The 20,771-nt window shown below is 35.3% G+C and overlaps 1 protein-coding gene across 13 annotated transcripts in view; it reads right to left on the bottom strand.

The window, feature by feature from the left end:
- Positions 1-20,771, bottom strand: part of ARHGEF10 (Rho guanine nucleotide exchange factor 10) — a 197,086-nt gene that overhangs the window by 78,096 nt on the left and 98,219 nt on the right. For 8 of the 13 annotated variants that reach the window (XM_077153004.1, XM_077152999.1, XM_077153005.1 and 5 more), the window contains 7 exons: positions 19,371-19,448; positions 18,929-19,108; positions 16,903-17,019; positions 14,767-14,859; positions 9,929-10,099; positions 7,905-8,050; positions 4,148-4,329 (listed from right to left, as the gene is read on the bottom strand). In XM_077153004.1, coding sequence (XP_077009119.1) covers positions 4,148-4,329; positions 7,905-8,050; positions 9,929-10,099; positions 14,767-14,859; positions 16,903-17,019; positions 18,929-19,108; positions 19,371-19,448 — 967 coding nt within the window. The remainder of the gene's footprint in view (positions 1-4,147; positions 4,330-7,904; positions 8,051-9,928; positions 10,100-14,766; positions 14,860-16,902; positions 17,020-18,928; positions 19,109-19,370; positions 19,449-20,771) is intronic. The other 5 variants (XM_077153003.1, XM_077153000.1, XM_077153008.1 and 2 more) reach the window with 3 other exon arrangements.

Below are 20,771 nucleotides of genomic sequence, written 5' to 3' on the forward strand. Positions count from 1 at the left end.
GAGGGGAGTGCTGAGTCTTACCCACTTAACACATGGGATATGGTAAATGCTTTTTGAATTGCTGAATGAATGAATGAACAAACGATTTGGTCAAGACAAAAGTGGGCTAGCCACCATGCTTTTAATTTATCAAACATGCCTCATTTCATTGTGAATACAAATCCTTCTAATAACTCAAGCCAAGCTAACAGTTTCGTGGGTTTTTTTTTCCCTAAGATATGAGTTATGGTAGATTGAATTATATACCCTGATTTAGACATGTTCTTAATCTTAACCTGCATTCCTGTGGTTATGAAGCCATTGTAAATAGGATCCTTTAGAAAAAAAGATTCTCTTTTAGTTAAGGTATGGCTTAATTGAATAAAGACAGGCCTTAATCCAGACGGCCTTTATAAACAGAAAAAACTCAGACATAGAAGGAGAAAGTGACAGGGAGGAACCAAGAGCCAGAAATCAGAAGGAACCCCTAAGAGAGAGGAGAGGACATTGCCAGGTGACAGAAAAGCCAAGAAGCCCCAAGGATTGCCAGCTCCAGAATGCCAGTTATTTGGGGAGAAAGCATGTTTTGCCTATATCTAAATTTTAGACTTCTTCTAGCCTCAAAACCATGAGTACCATAATTCCTGCTGTTTAAGCCAAAATCAGTTTGTGGTAATTCTGAGAGCAGCTCAAGCAAAACTAAGACCTAAGTGTTCAAGATTTAGAACAATTCAAGAATGGAATCGTTCATGTTTAAGATTTGGAAGGCTACAAGTTCTAGGAGTCAAGTAAGAGACAGGAAGAAAGCTTCAAAAATCTTTGTTGGTCACACTTATTTTTGATGTAAATAACTTTTTGTTAAATATCCCCTAGATTACTAAACAATAATTATTAACAATAATTACTAAGCAACACTTTTAGGAAACCTGAATATCAGAACTGGCAGTGGTTCTGCAGAAGCACCATTTGGGTTTAGAGCACTACTTCCCTGTGGGCTCTTTCCCTTTGGAAAACTCCATTAAGACAATGCCTAATTAAACTCTTTTATTTTTTACAATCTGTTAATGCTAAATATAAGCTAATTGATGAATCGGAATTTTAATTCTTTTGAACTAAGATGCTAGCATTAAACATGAACAATACCATCATTTTCCTCTTCTTTCTTCCATGAGACTGATATTTTAGAATTTATAAGCAATTACTCTTTGTTTTCCTTCCCTGACCCTGGCCATTTTCTCTCTGAGCATGACCATGCACATAATTGAAACCATAGGTTTATGAGGATAATAAGATTAAGATGGAACAAGGGACTCTCAATTTCTAAAAGCAACTTCTCAAGTTGTCAAGTCTATATAGCATACCACTCAAATGGTCACAGAGTTCTTCTTTTAAACATTGCCAATTATAAAATCAGAGGTGAATACTTCATTGATGTCTGCATCAGAGGACCAAGTAGAAGCAGAAAAATTTCCAGGCCTTTTCCAATTGTATATTCTTGTGGGTGGAACCAGTTTCCAGGGTTCCATCAGATGTGGGGTGACGGCCACAGGGCTGTTAAAGTTCCAGTCACACCACCGCCCACCACTTCCTGAGCATACTTGCTCTTTAATGCTCCCATGCTATGTGTCAGATAATTAGGTGGCCAATACCTATCAGCTAACTGAATGGATTAATACACGAATAAATAATCAACATATCTCTATTCTCCATCTATTGAAATTTCACTTATTTTTCAAAACCTAACTTAAAAGGAACCTTCTCTGAGAAAATTACCTCCTTTTGAGTTGCCAGAGTACTTTGCCTTTGTTTCTAGTATAGAAAATATCACACTGTAGTGTTTGTGGACTGATAAGTCTGTCTTCTATTGTGATCCTTAGGATGGCACATCTGTCTCATTTTGCATTACCAGGACCTAGGGTTTGGTTTAGAAAAGGACTTCTTTATCTATAAATAGATAGCTAGAAAGATGAAGTTTTAATTAAGAACTTAATAGCAACCAGTGCTTCCATTTTTTTCATTCATTCACTCAACAAATATTTAATAAACATCTACTGCATGCCAGACAATAAAACAGGAAAGGAAGCCACAAAACTGATAAAATGAGCAAGAGACGAATTCAAACTAATTTCATTTAAAGTCGCACACACTTATTATTATTCTAATTTCTTAATATAAACTACCAAAAGTAGTTGAACTCCTCTATGAAAGTCGAACAATTTAGAAAAACTATGCCCAAGATTCAGTTTCTGCCCAGGATATGTAGCAGAAAAAGTGTATGGATGACTGAGCAAGTTTTTCACTTAAATTCTCTGTTAAAAAACAGTACACAGGGAGGGCCATGGTGGTTCAGTGGCAGGATTCTTGCCTGCCAAGCCAGACACCTGGGCTCATTTCCCGGTGCCTGTCCATGCAAAACAAAATAAAACAAACAAAAAAACAATACGCAAAAAGATGTTCCATGAAAAACTGCTTTCACTGAGGTTATGTCCTTGCTTTTTCACAGAGGCATGATAAAATGAAATCATTTCAAGTCTGCAAATCATAATCATATGTGTTTTCAAGCATTTTCCAAGAGCTCCGTCATTTAGGATATGACAACAAATTTCTCCTTGAATACAAAATGAAGAAAATGAATTATTCTTCAAAGTGATACATTTTCTTTTAATAGACAATGAGAAATATTCTATGTCCAAGTTCCTCCTTTTGCCACAGTTGATTGTTGTGGGTTGATTGCATTCTAATCTTATTTCTTAAGTCAATATGTCACAAATAAAAAGTTGAATAAGAAAATGTAATGGTACATGTAATATATAGTATCTATTTTAGGGATCAAGGTCATTTTAGCTATTTAACAATAAGGTATTTTTAATTGCAAATACACTGTAAGATTGATAGCATTATAAATACACAAACGCATGTTAGTCACAAACCAAGCCATCAATGTGATTTGCAATCAATATTTCAGAATAATTTAAATGGATTTTTAAGCATTTATAACAGGTAAGATATTCAAATTGCCCTTGAGTAAAATTTTAATGCATTTTATCAATTTGAAAAAGCACTTCTCTTTCTCTGCTCCCTTTTTTCCGAACTCTTCCTTCCCACCCTTTTTCTCTCTTCCTCTCCATACCTCTCTTCTGTACAAAACTCTTTTTGAAAATCTGTAATGTAGTTTGGTATTCTGGTTATTTGTTGGGAGGTTCTGTACATTTATTTAAATTGGGAGCATGATTTAGCAGTCAGCAATTCAAGAGTTTAAGAATTGGAATAATATGCTCAAAGAATTAGCCTACTCGGCAGATAACCAAATTGAATGACTATTATAGGAGAATAAGAAAAAGAGACCTCAAAGAAAAATACACCCAATCTCCAGTATGTTATGCTCCTATAAATGCAGATCAGTATGAATATTCAAATAGAAAATTTTTAAAAATTTTAAATTGCATTCTTGCTTCTAAACTCGTCAGAAATAAAATAATCGGAAAGGTTAATGCTCATTTAATATAAACAAAGGCTTTTGAAAGTTCCCATTCACTGTACTTTAACTGCTCCAACATACAGGGGTGAAAGTCAGAGAGTGAATAAAACAGCCAATTTTTATAACTCATAAATATTATGCAGCAACTGAAACAGTTCCAAAGTATTTTGGCATCTTTCTCTCATTTTACTTAATGAACTTCATATGACAAATACTATCGCCATGGAAAAACTGAAGAAAAGACCATTTTAAATGGCTGACTCAATATATAAGCTAGCAGGAGACCTCAGTCTCTAATCAAGGTCTATAACTCTAAGACTTTCCTATGCGTCACCTCAAGACTCGCTCAAAAGATATGAGAGCTAAAGTTCAACCTGTTTAATGTAAGATGGAGAATGGAAATCAGAATTTGGAAGACTGAATACACTTCCAAAGTCCTTATTATAAACCCAAAAAGAGGCACAGCAATTGATGAAACAATTTCAAAGAAATCTGATTTGGCCATATTAGTTTATATCTATCCGACAATATAAAATATAGAGGCTAAAGACTGCATTATCCCACCCAAAACTGATTATTTTTAATTTTGTCTTTTTTCAGTATTAGAGGTTGAGGAATTAGAGTTCAATTATATCAGAGTTTACACTGGTCCTCACCACTTGCAATAACATTAATAAAAGCGTCACTTACTTGGCTTAGCATCAGCAACAACTACCAGGCTTTCAGGTGAAAGCACAGAGGGATATCTGCTGTTGTCTCCTGGGCCTTCATTATTGCCATATTCTATTACTTCTACATGTCCGAGAGGAACACTCCACTTTAATAAATACCTTTGGGTGGTTGTTATGATAGCATTGCTTTCATGTGAGGTGCTGAAACAATGAGAAAACTGCAATTTAATCACATGAATACATTGTGATACTTTTTATGCTTTAGGATATACAAGTGAGAAACAGTTTATTGTTAAATGATCGTGCTTCTGACTTTCTTACGAGTAGTTTCCATTTGGTTCCATGGGAGACCTCCAAATAGGTGAGAGAGTAAGAACTCTTCTAACTCTAATCCAGAAAACTCAGGGGAGAATCATGAAATGACATATTCCCCAGAAAGCTTTAAGAGTTACCATAAAAGTTAAAAAAGGAATAAGCCAGACACTTACTGATGATTATCTGACCAAAGATTCTCAAGCATTCTGGAAAATAATATGAACAGACAAAATCTCCCATGCGGATAAGCAATATTCTCTGATTGTTTCATACGAGTATGAAACAATCCTTTCTTTATTCTCATATGGTTATAATATAACGATTTTAAATGAGAATCAAATGAGACTTTCACACTCTATGATGAAAATATTTGAGTCTACAGAAATGAAAAAACTCATGGCCTATGGAGATTATTTTCTCCTTTTCTCATAAAATGCAGCATATATCCAGATATATACATAAAACATTCATACAGAGTCTAATTAATAAAGCAAGCAGCTGTGTAACCACCACGCAGGTGAAGAGCTTTAACACGGCCAGTATGCCCGGGGTCTTTCAGACGCCCGTGGAAACCCCACCTCTCCAGAAGCAGCCATTACTCTAACTTTGGTGACAATCACATCTTTGGTTTTCTTCAATACATATTTAAAAAAATCAAAATTGGGGTAGACAAGAATAACCAAAATATCTTGGGCTATGCTTTAAATGAAAAATACATGACTTATTGAGAGTCAATTCAGACCCAAGCATCCAAAACTTCCTTCTGACATGAAAGAATTTCACTTTTCCTGGCAACTTCTATCCATATGGAAAGGGGAAAAGGAGAGGAAGCACAATTCAGACAACTGAATAAGAGATAAAACAGGTTATGTATTCTATGAATTAGAATGCTCCTTCATTTTTTTTTTTTAATGGAGATGCCATGAACTCTTAACCAAAACATCTATTCCTCTTGTTTGAATCTAAAAAGCTTCATTCTTCTAAAAGGGATTTGGGAATTTTTATGTCCTCAGAGCTATAATGGGAATTTGGGAGGCTATTTTTAAAAAATAAATATTTTAGCTTAACCAAAATGTATTCTCATTTCATCACCTTAAGGCGGTATCACTGATGATCTCATGCTAATAAAACATGGATTGAAAATGGATTGATACTCAATATTGTACTTTGTAAAAAAAAAAAATTCTCAAAACATGGGATCCCTGGTAGAGAGCAGGGCAGTGTGTGTGTGTGGGGGGAGGGGGCATGATCATTATGTTTCAGATACTAAGCACAGCTAACTTAACTTCTAACGTATAAAGCTTCATACCTCTTCAAAGTGGATCAGTTCTGTCAACTTGAGATGTTCAAACCTATATAAAATGTCAAAAGAACTATACTGGCACAGCCACTCTTAAAGCAGTGGAATTCGGTGGGCTTAAGCATCACCCCTGCAGCTTGCAGCAGGGGCCCCTCTCCTGAGCACTGCAGCGATTCCAGTGCAGGGGGCCTCCCACCCTATTCTGAGAAATATGGATGAAGAATGAGAACAAAAATTTAAAAGAAACACCTACATTTGCAGAGCACTTTTTGGATTACAAAATAATTTTGCATCTTTCCTCTTGCCATGTATCCACAGATTTCCTGAGGTGGGGCAAGCATTACTATTCGCAGTACGCAGACAGGGAAACCTAGAACGATGCAGCGTCACCCTGACACCAGTTCAGTTGGAAGTAACAGGTGCCATGTGAAAGGGTGGTTGTTTCTGGGGCAAATAAACTTGGCAACAATTCTGTTAAAGTTTACTTGTTTCTATATTGCGGGAAACATTCTGCAATACTGGAAAAACAGAAGTAGAAATGTCTTATTTATGATACTTGTTATTCTAAAAACTTCTCTAAAGGAGTACAAACTGGGTAAATCTTGGAATATGTCCCTTCAGAGCTTCACCAAGCAGAACCATCCCCAAAACAAGAATGCAAATAACTTCTTTCTACACATGGAAAGCTAAAGAGTTACAAAAACAAAGGCAAAGACACTGATATGAACCAAACAAAAAAGATTCTTTAAAAATGGGGATCATTGGGCGGGCCACGGTGGCTCAGCAGGCAGGAATGCTTGCTCGCCATGCTAGAGGACCCGGGTTCAATTCCCGGTGCCTGCCCATGTAAAAAAAAAAAGAAAAAAAAATGGGGATCATTAAAATTGGTACACGTTTAGACTTATTTTGTAGCTGCCACAAAAATAAGTGAAGACAATGAGGAATAAAAATAAAAATAGTTATTGGGACATACAATGTGCCAGGACCGTGCTAACAGTTTTAATGAATTTTCTCACCTTAATCCCTACAAGAATCCTATGAGATAATTATCATTTTCATCAGTACTTTTTATTATTGTCCCTATTTTACAGACAAGGAGCCTGAGGCTTAGAGATGAGGTAAATTTTCAAAATGATGAGTTGGCAGAGCTTCGATTCCAATTCAAGAAGTCAGATCCATAATGTGAGCTCCTAAATATTAATTTATGCCCCCGTCCTGCTAAGAACCCTAAATTAATAGTGGGAATGGTGATCTATTTGGTAATTTGTAAATGAGGGTCATAGGCACCAAAAAATATGTCATATTCAGTGGTGTGCTAGTAAATGTTTAATAGGTGGTTTTCAATGGGAAGAGATAGACCTAATTTGTACTGTTTGCCAATTTCCATTGTGTAAATAATCTCATCATAGATGATTTCAAGCTACCAAGCACTTAGCAAAAGACTCCCAAAAGTTCTGAGAATTTACCAATTGATTCTTACAGCCGTTATGAACTGGCTGCAGGACACCGCTTTAATTTGTAATATTTTATATAATACCAAGAGTATTACATACAATTTTCTAACAATTCCCTTGCAATCTGTCTATATTTTAGGATCTCTTAACTTCTCAACCATCCTCAACATACTATAATATTCTTATGTATTGGAGAAAAATTCTGATGCAAAACTGTTTTAAGAGAAAAACCAAGGCGATAGCATAAAATTACTAGGATAAAGTGCTACTCATTGTCTTGGTTTACACAAAATATGAAAACATCCAATCTAATTATGCCAGAAATCAATATCAGAAATGTATTTATGGAGAAGCAGCTGAAATGAACTTGAATAATGACCAAAAAAACAGTAAGACTATAGAATGGTGGAGTAGGATTATAAAAGAAACTCAATTTAGTTTCTGGCTCCAATATCATTCTTTTCTAAAGAGTAAATATACATACCTCTGTGTGTATCTGCCAGCAGTGACTGAGTGACTCACACTGAATCCACTTAAAAATAAATTTGTTTATTATAAGATGTCCCTTAATCATAGGAACAGATGACTAAGTTCATCTATTATAGATCATTTCAATTTTAATAAGAAAGTGAAGTTATTCCTTATTCCTAGACACATACAACACATACAATTATAAGGCTAATTCAGTGACTTAAAAGTATTCTTACCGTGAACTAACTGTAGCACACATTAATACATCATTTAACATGAAGAGCCGACGTTCTTTGGTTTTAACAATTTCTCCTCTGTCATTGTAAACGGTCTCTACCACATCATCAGAACGAATGAGGTATCTATTTCCACTGCCGAGAAGCTGAATATCCAAAAACACTTGACACAGTTACTACAATTTAGTTTATCAGAAAAAATAAGGATGAGGGGCATTAAAACAATTTTTTCTTTAAGAGAATCCATATATTCCTACTTACTCTTTTATTGCCACTCATACTTCATGCAAGTACTCATATAGAAGTTCAGAAAGTTGACTTTTTTTTACTGTTTCATCAATATCTGTGTTTGTAGTTATTCTAAACAGAGAATGGGATTCAAATCTCCCCTTGTAAATGCAACTTTTATGGCTAAAACATTGATTCCGCAAAGGAGGGCTTCATTCATTCATTCATTCATTCATTCATTTTGTTTGCGGTATGGCAGGGGTCACATTTCATTCTTTTTCCATGTGAGTATCCCATTATTGCAGCACTATCTGTTGAATTTTTGTGTGCTGAATTTTTATTTCTTTGTTTGCTTGTTTGTTTGTTTGTTTTGGGAGGTGCATGGGCCAGGAATTTCCCAAATTGCAGGTGAGAATTGCACTACTGAACTACCCCTGCACCTGGCTTCATTTATTTTTAACTGTCATTCAACATAGTACTTCTTTTTAAATGAATTCTCTGAATATATGCTTCATTCATTACAGACTTTCATTCCACAGTTAACCATTCTGTTATTTGCAACACTGCAGCAATCAGGAATGCTTATAAGTGAAAGCAATTATGTTGTATTTTATTTTTCCTAAAGGAGAGCATAATTAAATAAACATTTTAATTTCTAATGGTATGCCATATTTTATTTAACCGAGTCAAACGAAATATCATTAGTTCGTTGGAAAGATGCTTTGTGTTAATTAAGAAAATGATGAAAGTCATATAGGAAGTCCTATTTATTAAACAAATCAGCCCAACAGACAATTTAGAATCCTGAGCCCTCTAATTTCTAATTGTAACTTTACATATGCTGCTAGCAATCGCTGGTGATACAGATCTCACTAATGAACTGTTCTTGACAGGCTCATGGGAATAACAAAGTCATGTATATACTTATGTAATTTAAGTGAGGGATCATCACTTCTTGCCTCATGGTACTTACTCTATACAGGTATTAAAACATTCAATTATTATTATTTTAAATAACATATAAACTATGTCAAGAATATAATTTTATGTCATTTTCTGCTTATAAATATGTCTATATAAATAATTTGGACAATCACGGAATGATATTACTACAAAGTACGCATAGTTACTTTACTAAGTGTCTTTTTGAGGTAGGAAATTACCCCTATTGATGAAAACAAAAGGTGAGTTTAGAAATGCTGAGTAGCATATAAAAGTAATTAACATGGTTCATCTACATTAAAGCTTCCCATGGACCAAAGTCTTAAATAAATATTTAAGCCTACACAAAATCAGATAATTATTTTAGGAAAGTGATTTTGTAAATATAAAGCTGAAATACAGCTTTAAAAATGAACTGGTTTCATACTACATTCTATCAGTTTTAGATACACACAGCCTAGTTCCTGCACAAAGGGTATAAATAAAAATGCTTTTTATTATTTTGAGCTTGTATTATTATTATTATGTAAAGTTAAACACTGCATTTGAAAGTGAAACTAAGCTAAAAGAGTTGCTCTTGATCTTTTTTTGAGGGCCTGGATCCATCTGAGAATTTAGCAAATCTAGAATGCTTTTCCCAATAAAATACACATATGTACAGCCTAATAAAGCTCTGCATACAAGGTCAGGTATTTACGAACCACTTAAAGGACTCCATCAACCCTGGTTAAGAACTCTGAGCCAAAGGAATTATTAAAATGCCAAAAGATTAGTGATAAATGGCTGAAATAATGATGGTTTATTAGTACAAAACAAATAATTTCAGCATAGAGTGGAAAAAAATCTCTCTCAACCTTGTTCAGGTATCTTTCATTTATGGCTTTTGCTATGTGTTTAATTTCACAGCGTTGATCAGCATCTCTTTTTCTTTCATTTAATTTCTCTGCTAATGTTTCAAGCTCTGTAAGTGCCATCTGAAGAGGCAGCCTGTCAGGATGTCCTTTGGATGTATTCTTCAACATATCCTTTGAAAAACAAGGTGAAATGGTAGACCTGTGAATTCTGAAGTTGAAGGAAGGAGGCGGTTATCACACGCAAACTTCTAATCTCAACAATTGCATCATTCACAAACTGACAACTAGAAAGATGGCGATGACATCAGTTACTTCTAGTGAAAAATAAATTTAGCATTTTGGAAAGGATATTAAACTAAGTGAATCACGATTTGGCTGAACATTTGAACAGCTCCTTTTGCAAAAACAAAACTGCTTTATTAAATGGCACTGCTAATGGAAAAAAACTAGCATTTTACAAAAAAAGGACACTATAAATAACAATATGCTACCATCTTAATTAGATATATTTTGCTCCCTGCAACTTGTGTTCAAGATCATTAAATTGCATGACCAATGGACCCACGCTTAGTGGATCCAGCTATTTTGTTAAATAGTTTAGTTTCCAAATATGATATGTGCAGCAGTTTTACTGTACCAATTACTATACCCAGAGTTTCGAGTCACATAGCAGGATCTCTCCCTATAATGAGAACTCACTGCAGTGTTGCAATATGCCAAAAAAAGAATCTGCGACACCCTTAGATTTCTAATACATCAGATGAGCAGAAGGAGGATGTAAGGAGTTTGCATAGTACATTAATGGTCAAAAGTAAAATGCTATAATATGGGTTCAAACACTGAATAAGCTTTAAAAGACAACTTATAAATGACAGTCAATCTTTTTGTCATCTTGACTTTACATAGGCCTTACATTTTTCAACTCATTTTGCTGTTTGCTGTAGGAGGGTAAATGTTAATTGGAGACATTATTTCTCAGAAATAAATATGGCTCTATCTCTTACCTATCCAACTTTATAAGAGCTAAGCAGAAGTGGAATTCAACAGCGTCCTCGTCTTTATAAACCTTTTTATTTTAAATCTGATAAGAACACTGTATATATGATTAGAGGTTTCCAGTTTGAATGGGTAAAACATACTATTCTGTACAGTCCCTGCTTATGAACCACAGCAAATCCTATGAAAACAAAAATGAATCCTCTTAAAAGCTAATTCTGGTACCATCATTATAGATAGGTAGCGAATGGAACAGAACCAGTGCACCATTTACAATCAAAGCATCACACACAGCTGTGAAGACCAGCAGTTTGAGCAGTTACTGTGAAGAGCTGACATATACATCACGGGGCTCCTGCACAGGCCTCGCAGCCTTCATTACCAAACACTGCATTTGCTGTTGTTGTTACTACACATTGTTATTTTTATACAACACGGGAGAAAAGATGACAATTAAGGTAAAGGACACACCAGGTCACAAGGCAGATGGATGTTTTGAGACCACTTGCAAGAAATTAAGAAGCCCAGAAAAGCTGGGGGTGAGTCAGCTTTCTCCCGTGTTATGTGGGACAGCTGTAATATCAGAGCAACTACAAGTAATAAGTCAAGATGAGAGCTAACTTTGATAAGGTGCTGTTAGGACCAGAGAGCAAATATAAGAAGAGGCCAGCAGAAGCGCCTGATAATTCAAGGGCAGAGGGACAGGGGAAGGAAGGGCTTGTTAATCCCCCCTCAGGTCATTTCCACACACCACCTCCCTTTGCCTGGCCACAACCATCACCAACAACCACAAGGAAATGAGCAGAACTCAGACGAGAAGGTGAGTACCTGCCATTTCACCTCCAATTTTCTCCTCTCCCTTTAACAATTTCAAGTGCCTTCGTAACATAATTATCTGGGGAAGCAGTAGTCCTTTGGCCACATCCCATATCATTATTTCAGACTTAAAAACTGCTTTGTCTCTTACAGCAGAGCTTTTTCTGAAATAATGTGGACCCCCCCCCCCCTTGCCCCCTTCCAAAGAATCCTCTATGGTATACTAGCAATTAATTGCGCATGGCAAAAAAAAAAGAAAGAAAGAGACAAAAAGCTTAAGAATTAATAGTTTGGATTTGAGAGAAAACCCTTCACATAAATCTGGGACCAGCAGTTAAGTTTTTGGACTGCATCTTCTCATTAAACTGAGAGTCTTATTTGCTTAAGAGATGCAATATTATCATTTATGGAAAATTCTAATGAAAGTTTCAAGAAGGTATCCCAGGTTGGGAGAAGTGGGGAGGAAAGAAAAAAAATGCATGTAGATTGACCTAAACTAAATCTAAGGGTAACAATTTGGAAGAACATGCTAAACCCTTTTAAAATGAAAATGTTTTTAATCAAAATTCTTGAGTTTATACAAACTGGAATTCTGAGTTTATGTATGTTTATGTATCCTTCCTCAGTGAACTTAAGTATTTACAGGTAGGTGAAAAAAAAAGAAAAAAGAAAGGGTGTGAAAGTCTTACAAGATCCAGTTTTTAAATTTTTGAATAATACAATGGCTAGGCAATTATGTTCTCCGCATCGCTTTTCTGCAGTGTTTCAGTCAACACTATTTTCCTGATGTTACCATCAGTATCATTTAGGTAGTGTGAAAAGCAGTAAGACTGGAGTCAGGGCGGGCCACGGTGGCTCAGCCGGCAAGAATGCTCGCCTGCCATGCCAGAGGACCCGGGTTCGATTCCCGGTGCCTGCCCATGTAAAAAAATAAAATTAAAAAAAAAGGTTGGAGTCAGACGGCCAGGCTAGCACTTCAGTCTTTCTACTATCTAGCTGTGTTGCTCTGAGCAAATCATTAAGTTTTATATGCCTCAGTTTTACAACTCATAAAAATGGAATAATTACCTTCTTTCCGGGGCCGTTTTAAGGGAATAATGGAAATACACTCTAAAGAGCTACATCAGTGTTAAGTGGACTCATGCCATTCTTTGTAATTATCGTTAGCTAACTTGCTGGTGGAGAATTCAAAGGCTTTTCTCTGCTGCTTTTGCTTTCTTTTGTTCTATTTCCAACAGCTTTTCCCTACCCTTTCTGTCTGAAAACTATATATTTTGAAAAAAACTGGCCAAAAGGTGCCACTCTTTATTAACATTAAACCAAAAACTGGCAAACTAAATTGAAAATTAAACCCACATTCTGTAAAGTCAAAGTAAAAATCTATCCAGACATGTCCTGAACACACAGCAATTTTTGTATTCCTACCGGTTACTATTTGTAAGTAGATGATCAGAAATAATCAAAGTATGTACTAATGAATTACTGAAAGTATTCATTATTTGATTTTGATTTTACATCGCACAGTTTATAAAACAATTATATATTTACTTTAGGTCTCCCTGTTATAAAATCTCAGCAGCCTTTGGCTCTCCCTTATGAGATTTATCACAATTGCAGGTAAATAATCAACTGTCTAATTAGTGGTTTGATGTCTCTCTTCCGTGCCAAAATATGGCCTCCATAATATAAGCAGCTTTCATGTTCACTGCTGTTCCTCCAGAGACTAATAGTGTCTTGAACATATTAACAACTCAGTAAATATTTGTTAATTGAAGGAATAAAGTACATTTCAGGACATTTTGACTTTAGGAAAAAATAACTTTGCTATTAGTGCTCTAATACGGGTTAACTCTACATAAAATAGAAAAATGTAAGAAAAGAAACTAAAATTAAAATGAGCCAATATTAATATTTTAAAAATTCTTTTTTCAGACTTTCATGACAACTTTTATGAGTTCATACAAATGTTATAAAAGAAATGATCATGAAAGGAAGATTAACAATATTTCCCCAATGCCAGTTTATTTCTAGGGATAATTTCACTAGCTAATCTTCAATCAGCAGGCAAGCCAGGCAAAGTCCATTTGATTTAATCAGAAAAAGCAAGCAGATGGAATTTAAAGAGAGTAATCATTGAAAAATCGACATGGGCAGAAGCCATTGTAGAGACTCCCTTGAAATATGTTTTCAAATGGTATGCCAGTCATTTAAACAAGGTAGCTGTCGAAGCAATGCAGTCTAAGGCGTCTCATGCGGCTGGAGGGTAGATTAAAAGGTCTGAAAATAAGTAGTCAAGCTCACCATCCATCAAATATAAAGAGGAAGGTTTTTCTAATAAAATATTTTATATCCCTACAAATACTCAAAAATATTTTAATGTATCAACAACAAATATATGTAGTTGAGAATTCTTAGGTAAAAAAAAGTGTAGGATCTGCTGGAAAATATCTTCATCTCTTTATCGCCCATTCATAAGCTAGTTTGTTGAATAAAGCAATGGATTAAATATTCCGTCAAAATCTATTCTTTATTTTCCAAGACCGCATATCCTCTCTGGGCCCAAAGGAGGGAATCTTTTCTCCACATTGTTCTAGAGCAGAACCCTGGTACATGGAAGGAGGGAAAGGTTTCCTGACAGCTGGAAACCCGCATACTGCCAGCTCACACTTGCCTGTGCCTCCTGGGAATCAGCACAGAAGAGTGCAAGCAGGGACAGCCAGGCAGGGTACATGCGACAACTTTCTACGTGAGGAATGTCTTGTTCTGCTCTTTCCGAGTCCAGGACTCAAGGGGCTACGGGTCTTGCGAATGTGCGGTCTCAACAGCTGCATCAACCTTAGGTTTATACTCTAGGAAGATTTTCTTGCCCTGACCCCTTTCCCTTATAACTTTATATAGCTTGATTAGGAGATGACAGGTAAAAGGTGATGATCATGTTTGAAAACGTAAAAGCAAATCCTACTTTGAAATGAATTATAGGAAAACTGGATGATTGGCTTGACTAAATTCAAAAGAAGGTCATTTACCTGGAGAAGAAGAATGAACTGTGGAAATCTCTGAATCGGTTTCATCATCAAACTATAGAGTGTAATTCGATCTGGACTCGATTCTTGGCACTGCTGTAAAGAGAGGGTTTGACTGCTTACTTGTATCTTGAGAAGGCGAAATTCTCCCCGATCTCTAAGATTGTTTACTTATCACCACAAATAAAAGTTTTAGGAAGGAATTAACTGGTTACTAAAGAGCCTATGCCTTCTCTTGTTAACTAAGGCTGCATCAAGCTACTAAGGTATTGGGTTTAGCTCTATGAAGAAACGTCTTGAAGATCTGTTTCCAAATCCTTTCCACAACTTCTGTGAAATTCTCTATAGCGGTCACTGATTTTTGTTGTGTAAGGTCAACTTTGGGAATTAAAAATTCACCTCGGAACTTGGGTTCAATTCTCGGTGCCTGCCAATGCCAAAAATATTTACCTTGGAGAGAGTGGGGGAAGTTCCAGGTGGCAGCACTGGGTTACAGAAATGGGAGAATCTGCCACCAGGAGAGGTTAGCAGCCTCCGGCTACGGGCAACAGGGCAAACAAAATCTCTCTTCTCCTGGCAATCAGGCAATCGGGAAGTGTCTTAGCAGACGTTCAATGATCTTGAACCTGTGGCTGCACAGTTACGATGTGCCCAGTTATGCCCAAACAAGGACGCGCACAGCTCAGGCATGCGAGGGCGTCTCAGCCCTGTTAGGTGAACCAGCTGTGTAAACTTGGGCAAGTAGCTTAACCTCTTTCTGGACTCAATTTTCTTGGCTATAGAAGGGGGATTAAAAGTTTCTAAGCTTTCAAGGTTGCTGAAAGAATTACAGGAGATGATATATATATATGGTTGGTGGTAGGATAACGTGTCAGGTGGCTAGGTGCTGAGTGAAGAGCTTTGTCTTTACCACTGCTGACATCTTCATTAGCAGGAGCATGAGAATCAGAAAACTGAAAACATTTTCAGGAGAAACAAAATGTAATCCATTCAGTGTTTTTTTTTTTCCTACCCCAAGAGGAAAAAAAATGCTGCAATATCAAAAGTACACAGAGTACCACGTGTAGCCAAAGTTGGGAAACTATTTAATCATTTAGTAACCTTTATGGGCCACCTATAGCGGGAATCACTGTATTAAATAACAAAAAAGGAGGAAAACATATTTTGGCTTAAATAAAACGTTGTTGTTGGCAAGAAAACTTGGCCTGTGTTCACTCACCGCAGGTAACAGAAGTTTCTAAGAATACAGTTCAAGCAACAAGAACACACTTTGTTCCAAGGTTTTATGATGCAAATTAGAGCTCATGCAAATGAGACTCTGAGCTACTGTGGATGGCTCTGAGTTTTGAAGGGGAATTTTAATGTGGTTCAAATGTGCAGCAGGTTTTCCTATCCTATTTACATCATAGAATTTGATAGGCATCTTATGACTCGGGAAAAGAACCGACAGCTGATCAAATAATACACGTCAACATCCATTAGAGCTTTTTTTAAAGGAAGTCAGGGAAACAGTCTTCATAACTTCAAAGTAAGACAATCACTGAGGAAGGTCAGGAGTTATCTCCACCTAAATCAGAGCTAAAAAAATAGCCAACGATTCCACCGTGATGGTTTATCCTTAGGGGGTATGCCTTTCCAGGCTTTTGCTTAATGTTCTGGTCCCAAAGAAGCATCTTATCAATCCAGAAACTAAACGTCATATTTCTGGTATTCCTAATGTCATGCTGAAGAACAGGTAGAAAAACGCAACTTTTGTTTGAGATCTGCTCTCAACTTTTCTTTCTGACTGACAGACTCTCCATCCATCCATTTATCCATCCATCCATCCATCCATCCATCCATCCATCCATCCATCCAACCATCCATCCAGCCAGCCAGCCATCTGTCTATACACTTTTATTTGTTTAAAGATAAACAAATAAAAGTTATTTTTAAAAAGGTATATACAGCCTAAAATTAATCTCCATTTCTAGCATTAATTCAATATTTAAGGCATTGTTGGTACTGAAATTTTTAGGATAAATAACATTATGCAATTAGAGGCAAAATTTGGTGACTCTTCATTATGAAGTATTTTGACACGGAATCCATTTTCAGAGGGTCTTAAAATCCAAAATCAAAAAAAAAGAATGTTCTTACCTTTAAAAATTCAAGAAAAGCTGGCTTCGTAGCACATGTTTTCTTGAGGATTGCCACAGCTGTGCTAAAATTATTCACATATTCACTATAAGCATCCAGTACCATGGATTTAGAAAACTGAAATAAAGGAGGAAATTGAGAAATATAAATAATGCATGGGGTCCAAATGCTCCCTTTTCCAATTTAAAATAAAAGAATTATTTGAAGCCTGACCTACGAATAAGATTTTTAGTTAATGTCATGTTTTAATTAGGATAAACTTTATTATGACTGTATGTGATGTTTTCTTTAAGCAAGCTTGTCAGGAAGTTTTTAAAAGGCTGACTGGATCTCATTTTGCTGACCCCAGTGAATCTTTAGGCATCTTTGTTCAAAACCAAGGTGGGTTGGGTTTCAGGTAAGAAATGTTCCTGACTATAAGATTTATAAAGATAATTATTACAGACATCATCCTTTAAATTCCTACCAAGCCTCACAGCGGCAATTCATTACATAGCTGACACAATATTCTGGTAAATAGGCATTAACCAATCCCTGGAAATGTACCAGGAAAGAAGGAAAAATGATCCCTTCCCTGCTTCTCTAGGCTAAGCTATGGTTACATGTATATTCATTTTCCTATTTTCCTAAAAGCACACATTTTTCAAAAGGCAGAAACTTTTGCCCCAGGTATCAACATTCAAAGAGAGAAAATTCATGATTGTATCATTTTATGCATTTAAGATTCTACACATCCTTATGTAGGGATGGACAGCAACACGTATAAGCAGAGTCCTGCTATGGCTATTACTTATAGGAGGAATGTTTTCATTGAAATTTCATACACTTATTACAAGATGTTTTTCCATTTTAAAAAATGTTTCCCCAAAGTAAATATTTTAAGAAGAGAGAAATTAAAGTTGAAGCTGAAATGTAAAATAGCCAAAAAATATCATATTTAAATATTCAATATTTATTTTCATGTTTTTCATAAGGATCCACAAAGGTACTCAGCAAACATTTTAGAAATAACTTTGTTTCCATGTATACTCAAAACATCCTTTAATTTATGAACTCCATCAAGCATATATACTAATTATATATATATAAAAGGTTTCATATATCATTATTATAGCATTAATTTAAGTACATGAACACTTCTTAAATAATTTTTTCAAGCTTATAGCTCTTTGATAACATTATCATCTTATATCAATTAATGAATCCAAACTGTTTTATGTATAATTTCTATATCTAAAATCAAACTGTTATACAACAACATGTGTCATTCACAAGTGGACCAAAAATACAATGACAGAACACTGCCCAATGCAGAAACTTAGTGTTGATATTTTCTAGGCAGCTAACAACTTCTTTTGCTACATTATGGTAATACAATCATTCACTGGGCTTCACGTTGCAGCAGCTTGCATCCCATTATATCCTGTGTAACAGTAAGGAGTGAAAGACTGTATCTACACAACATAAAACTCTAGATCAAAGAGTAAAAATTTGAGAAAAGCATTGAGATATTTTTCCATAACACTTTTCTGTTGTTACCAGACATAGGGAATTATACACACAGAATGTGAAATCTATAAAGGGATTGATAACCTAAGGTAAGAGAATTTAAACATGAACATTTTACAGTATCACTAAGCAAGCAGAGTCCTAGTTCAGGAATAAAAAGTATTATTACAGTTTGTAATGATGTATCCCAAACTTGAAAAAGTATATATATTTTTAAAATTTTATTTAAACACATCTTTCCCCTAAGCCTCTTAGTCTTCCAGGTAAATGCCCACTTACACATGAAATAGCGCAACGATCATTTTCCCTAATGTATGCCTTTTGGCCAAAGCATTGTGACTTCACACTGGTCTAGAATGAGAATCACTTCTCAGCTTACTGGTTTTTATAGAAAGTAGCATTGTTCCTTCTGGTAAGATGATAAACATCCACTTGAAAGCAATCTAAGAATAAAAAAAAGCCAGACTTGGGTCTAGGGAGAACTCTACAGAATGTCTGGGTACGTTAACTTAATTACCGAAGCAACGAAGACATCTCCAATCAGTTCAACAGAATCCCACTCAGACACGCGACTGGCCAGTGCTATCTGAAACATGGAATGGCACTGCAGGATTTCTTTAATTCGATAAAATACCATCTTTAGTTTCCTTTCACTCAGAATCTTTGGCTCCATCTCAGACAGTGGCTTCTCATATTGCTAAGACAAAAATAAATTAAGATGGGACAGACGCTTTGGTGTAGATAAATGAAAACTTATGCAAACATCTATTTGTAGAATTTATTTATGTAAATTATATTTATTTTAAAACAAATCACATGAATTTTTATGTCAATACACAGAATACTTAAATTCTTTTACATACTGATGGTTCATATTTATAGATTTAAGACATATATATGTAATAAAATATGAAAAATGTAAAATGGTTAATAATAAATAAAATATGACATTTGAGTACCTCCAAAATTCTCTTAAGAGCATCTACATAGTTCTTTTCACTGTCGACAACTGAACCCAGAATATATCTTCTTACAACCTGTTGGAAATTTGAAAATACTATGGTGGAAAATTGCTTCAGAAAACACATAAATAAATGTTACTTCTTTGTGGAGGCTTGTTCTTAAAAATGTTTTTAATCAAAATAGCATGTAAAGGGAACCTCCAAAGTCCTTTAAAACATTTTAAATGATGTGTTAATTAATGGCAGTACAGACATGAAACATAATCCCCCACTACCATAACTGTATTATTTTTAAGGTTCAAATTATAAACTATAACTACAACAGGAAAAGTACAATTACAGCACTAAAAATAATGTTATCCACTTATGCAACAAGCATTAACTGACTATATTTTATGTGTCTAACACTAAGTTAAATGATACTTCATGTACAATTAAGTATAAAAAGAAGTTCCAATCTTGACTCAAAGAATGCCATTAGCAACACTTATCTAAAATCATTATTTTAAAGTTACAGAAAAAACAAAAACCTTCTGGAAGGTAGAGGACTCGATTTTCTTTTTGCAAAGATCTTTTGACCATCCAAAGATACACCCACAAGGCTAAAAGTAAATGAATAAATTACTAACGTCACTTAGAGATACAAAAACCTCTCTGTAATCGGAATACTTCTGTTTTTGCTTTTCACTGTTGAATTGCAAACTTTTGGCTATAAGATGCCTGTTAAAGGTCGATATAACATTTGGCATTTTCATCAAGCCTATTCACATTTTACAAGTTACTTTTACACATAAATGGAAAATAGAATACAACATTACAGTACAGTTGCTTCTAAACCACATGCGCGCGCGCACACACACACACACACACACACACACACACACACAATTTTCATGACCAAGTATTTCTTTAATCAGGCAAATATCAGCTTTGAATGAATACTATGTAAAGAAACAGCAATGCCACCTACTGGGCATTGCCGGGAAAAGAGCATTTTCCACCAAAGAAATTTCTCCAGTTAAAATTCCAGGGCAACCAAGATATAGAAAATATTACTAATAAGGGAGTAATTATTTTCTTCATAAAAAGGACTAACTACTTACAGAAGTAAGACAAAAATCAACTCTTCTAGGATGCTTAAATCAGAGAGTGATTTATTTAAAAATATACAAATGTGGCTGGGATTTTAAAAAGACAAACAAGAATCCAGGAGACATAAGATTCTAATCCAAGCTCTGTCACTATCTATTACCATGATCTATTTAAATCACTGAAACAGACCACAGATGCTTCATCTTTATAAATGAAGGGTTGGCCCCTACATTAATGAGTGACTCCCCAAACTGGCTCATCACCAGAATCTCGGACATTCACATTTTTCCTCCAAATTCAGATTCC

This window comes from Tamandua tetradactyla, chromosome 3 (genome assembly GCF_023851605.1).
Source record: "Tamandua tetradactyla isolate mTamTet1 chromosome 3, mTamTet1.pri, whole genome shotgun sequence".
In the NCBI taxonomy this organism is placed as follows: Eukaryota; Metazoa; Chordata; class Mammalia; order Pilosa; family Myrmecophagidae; genus Tamandua; species Tamandua tetradactyla.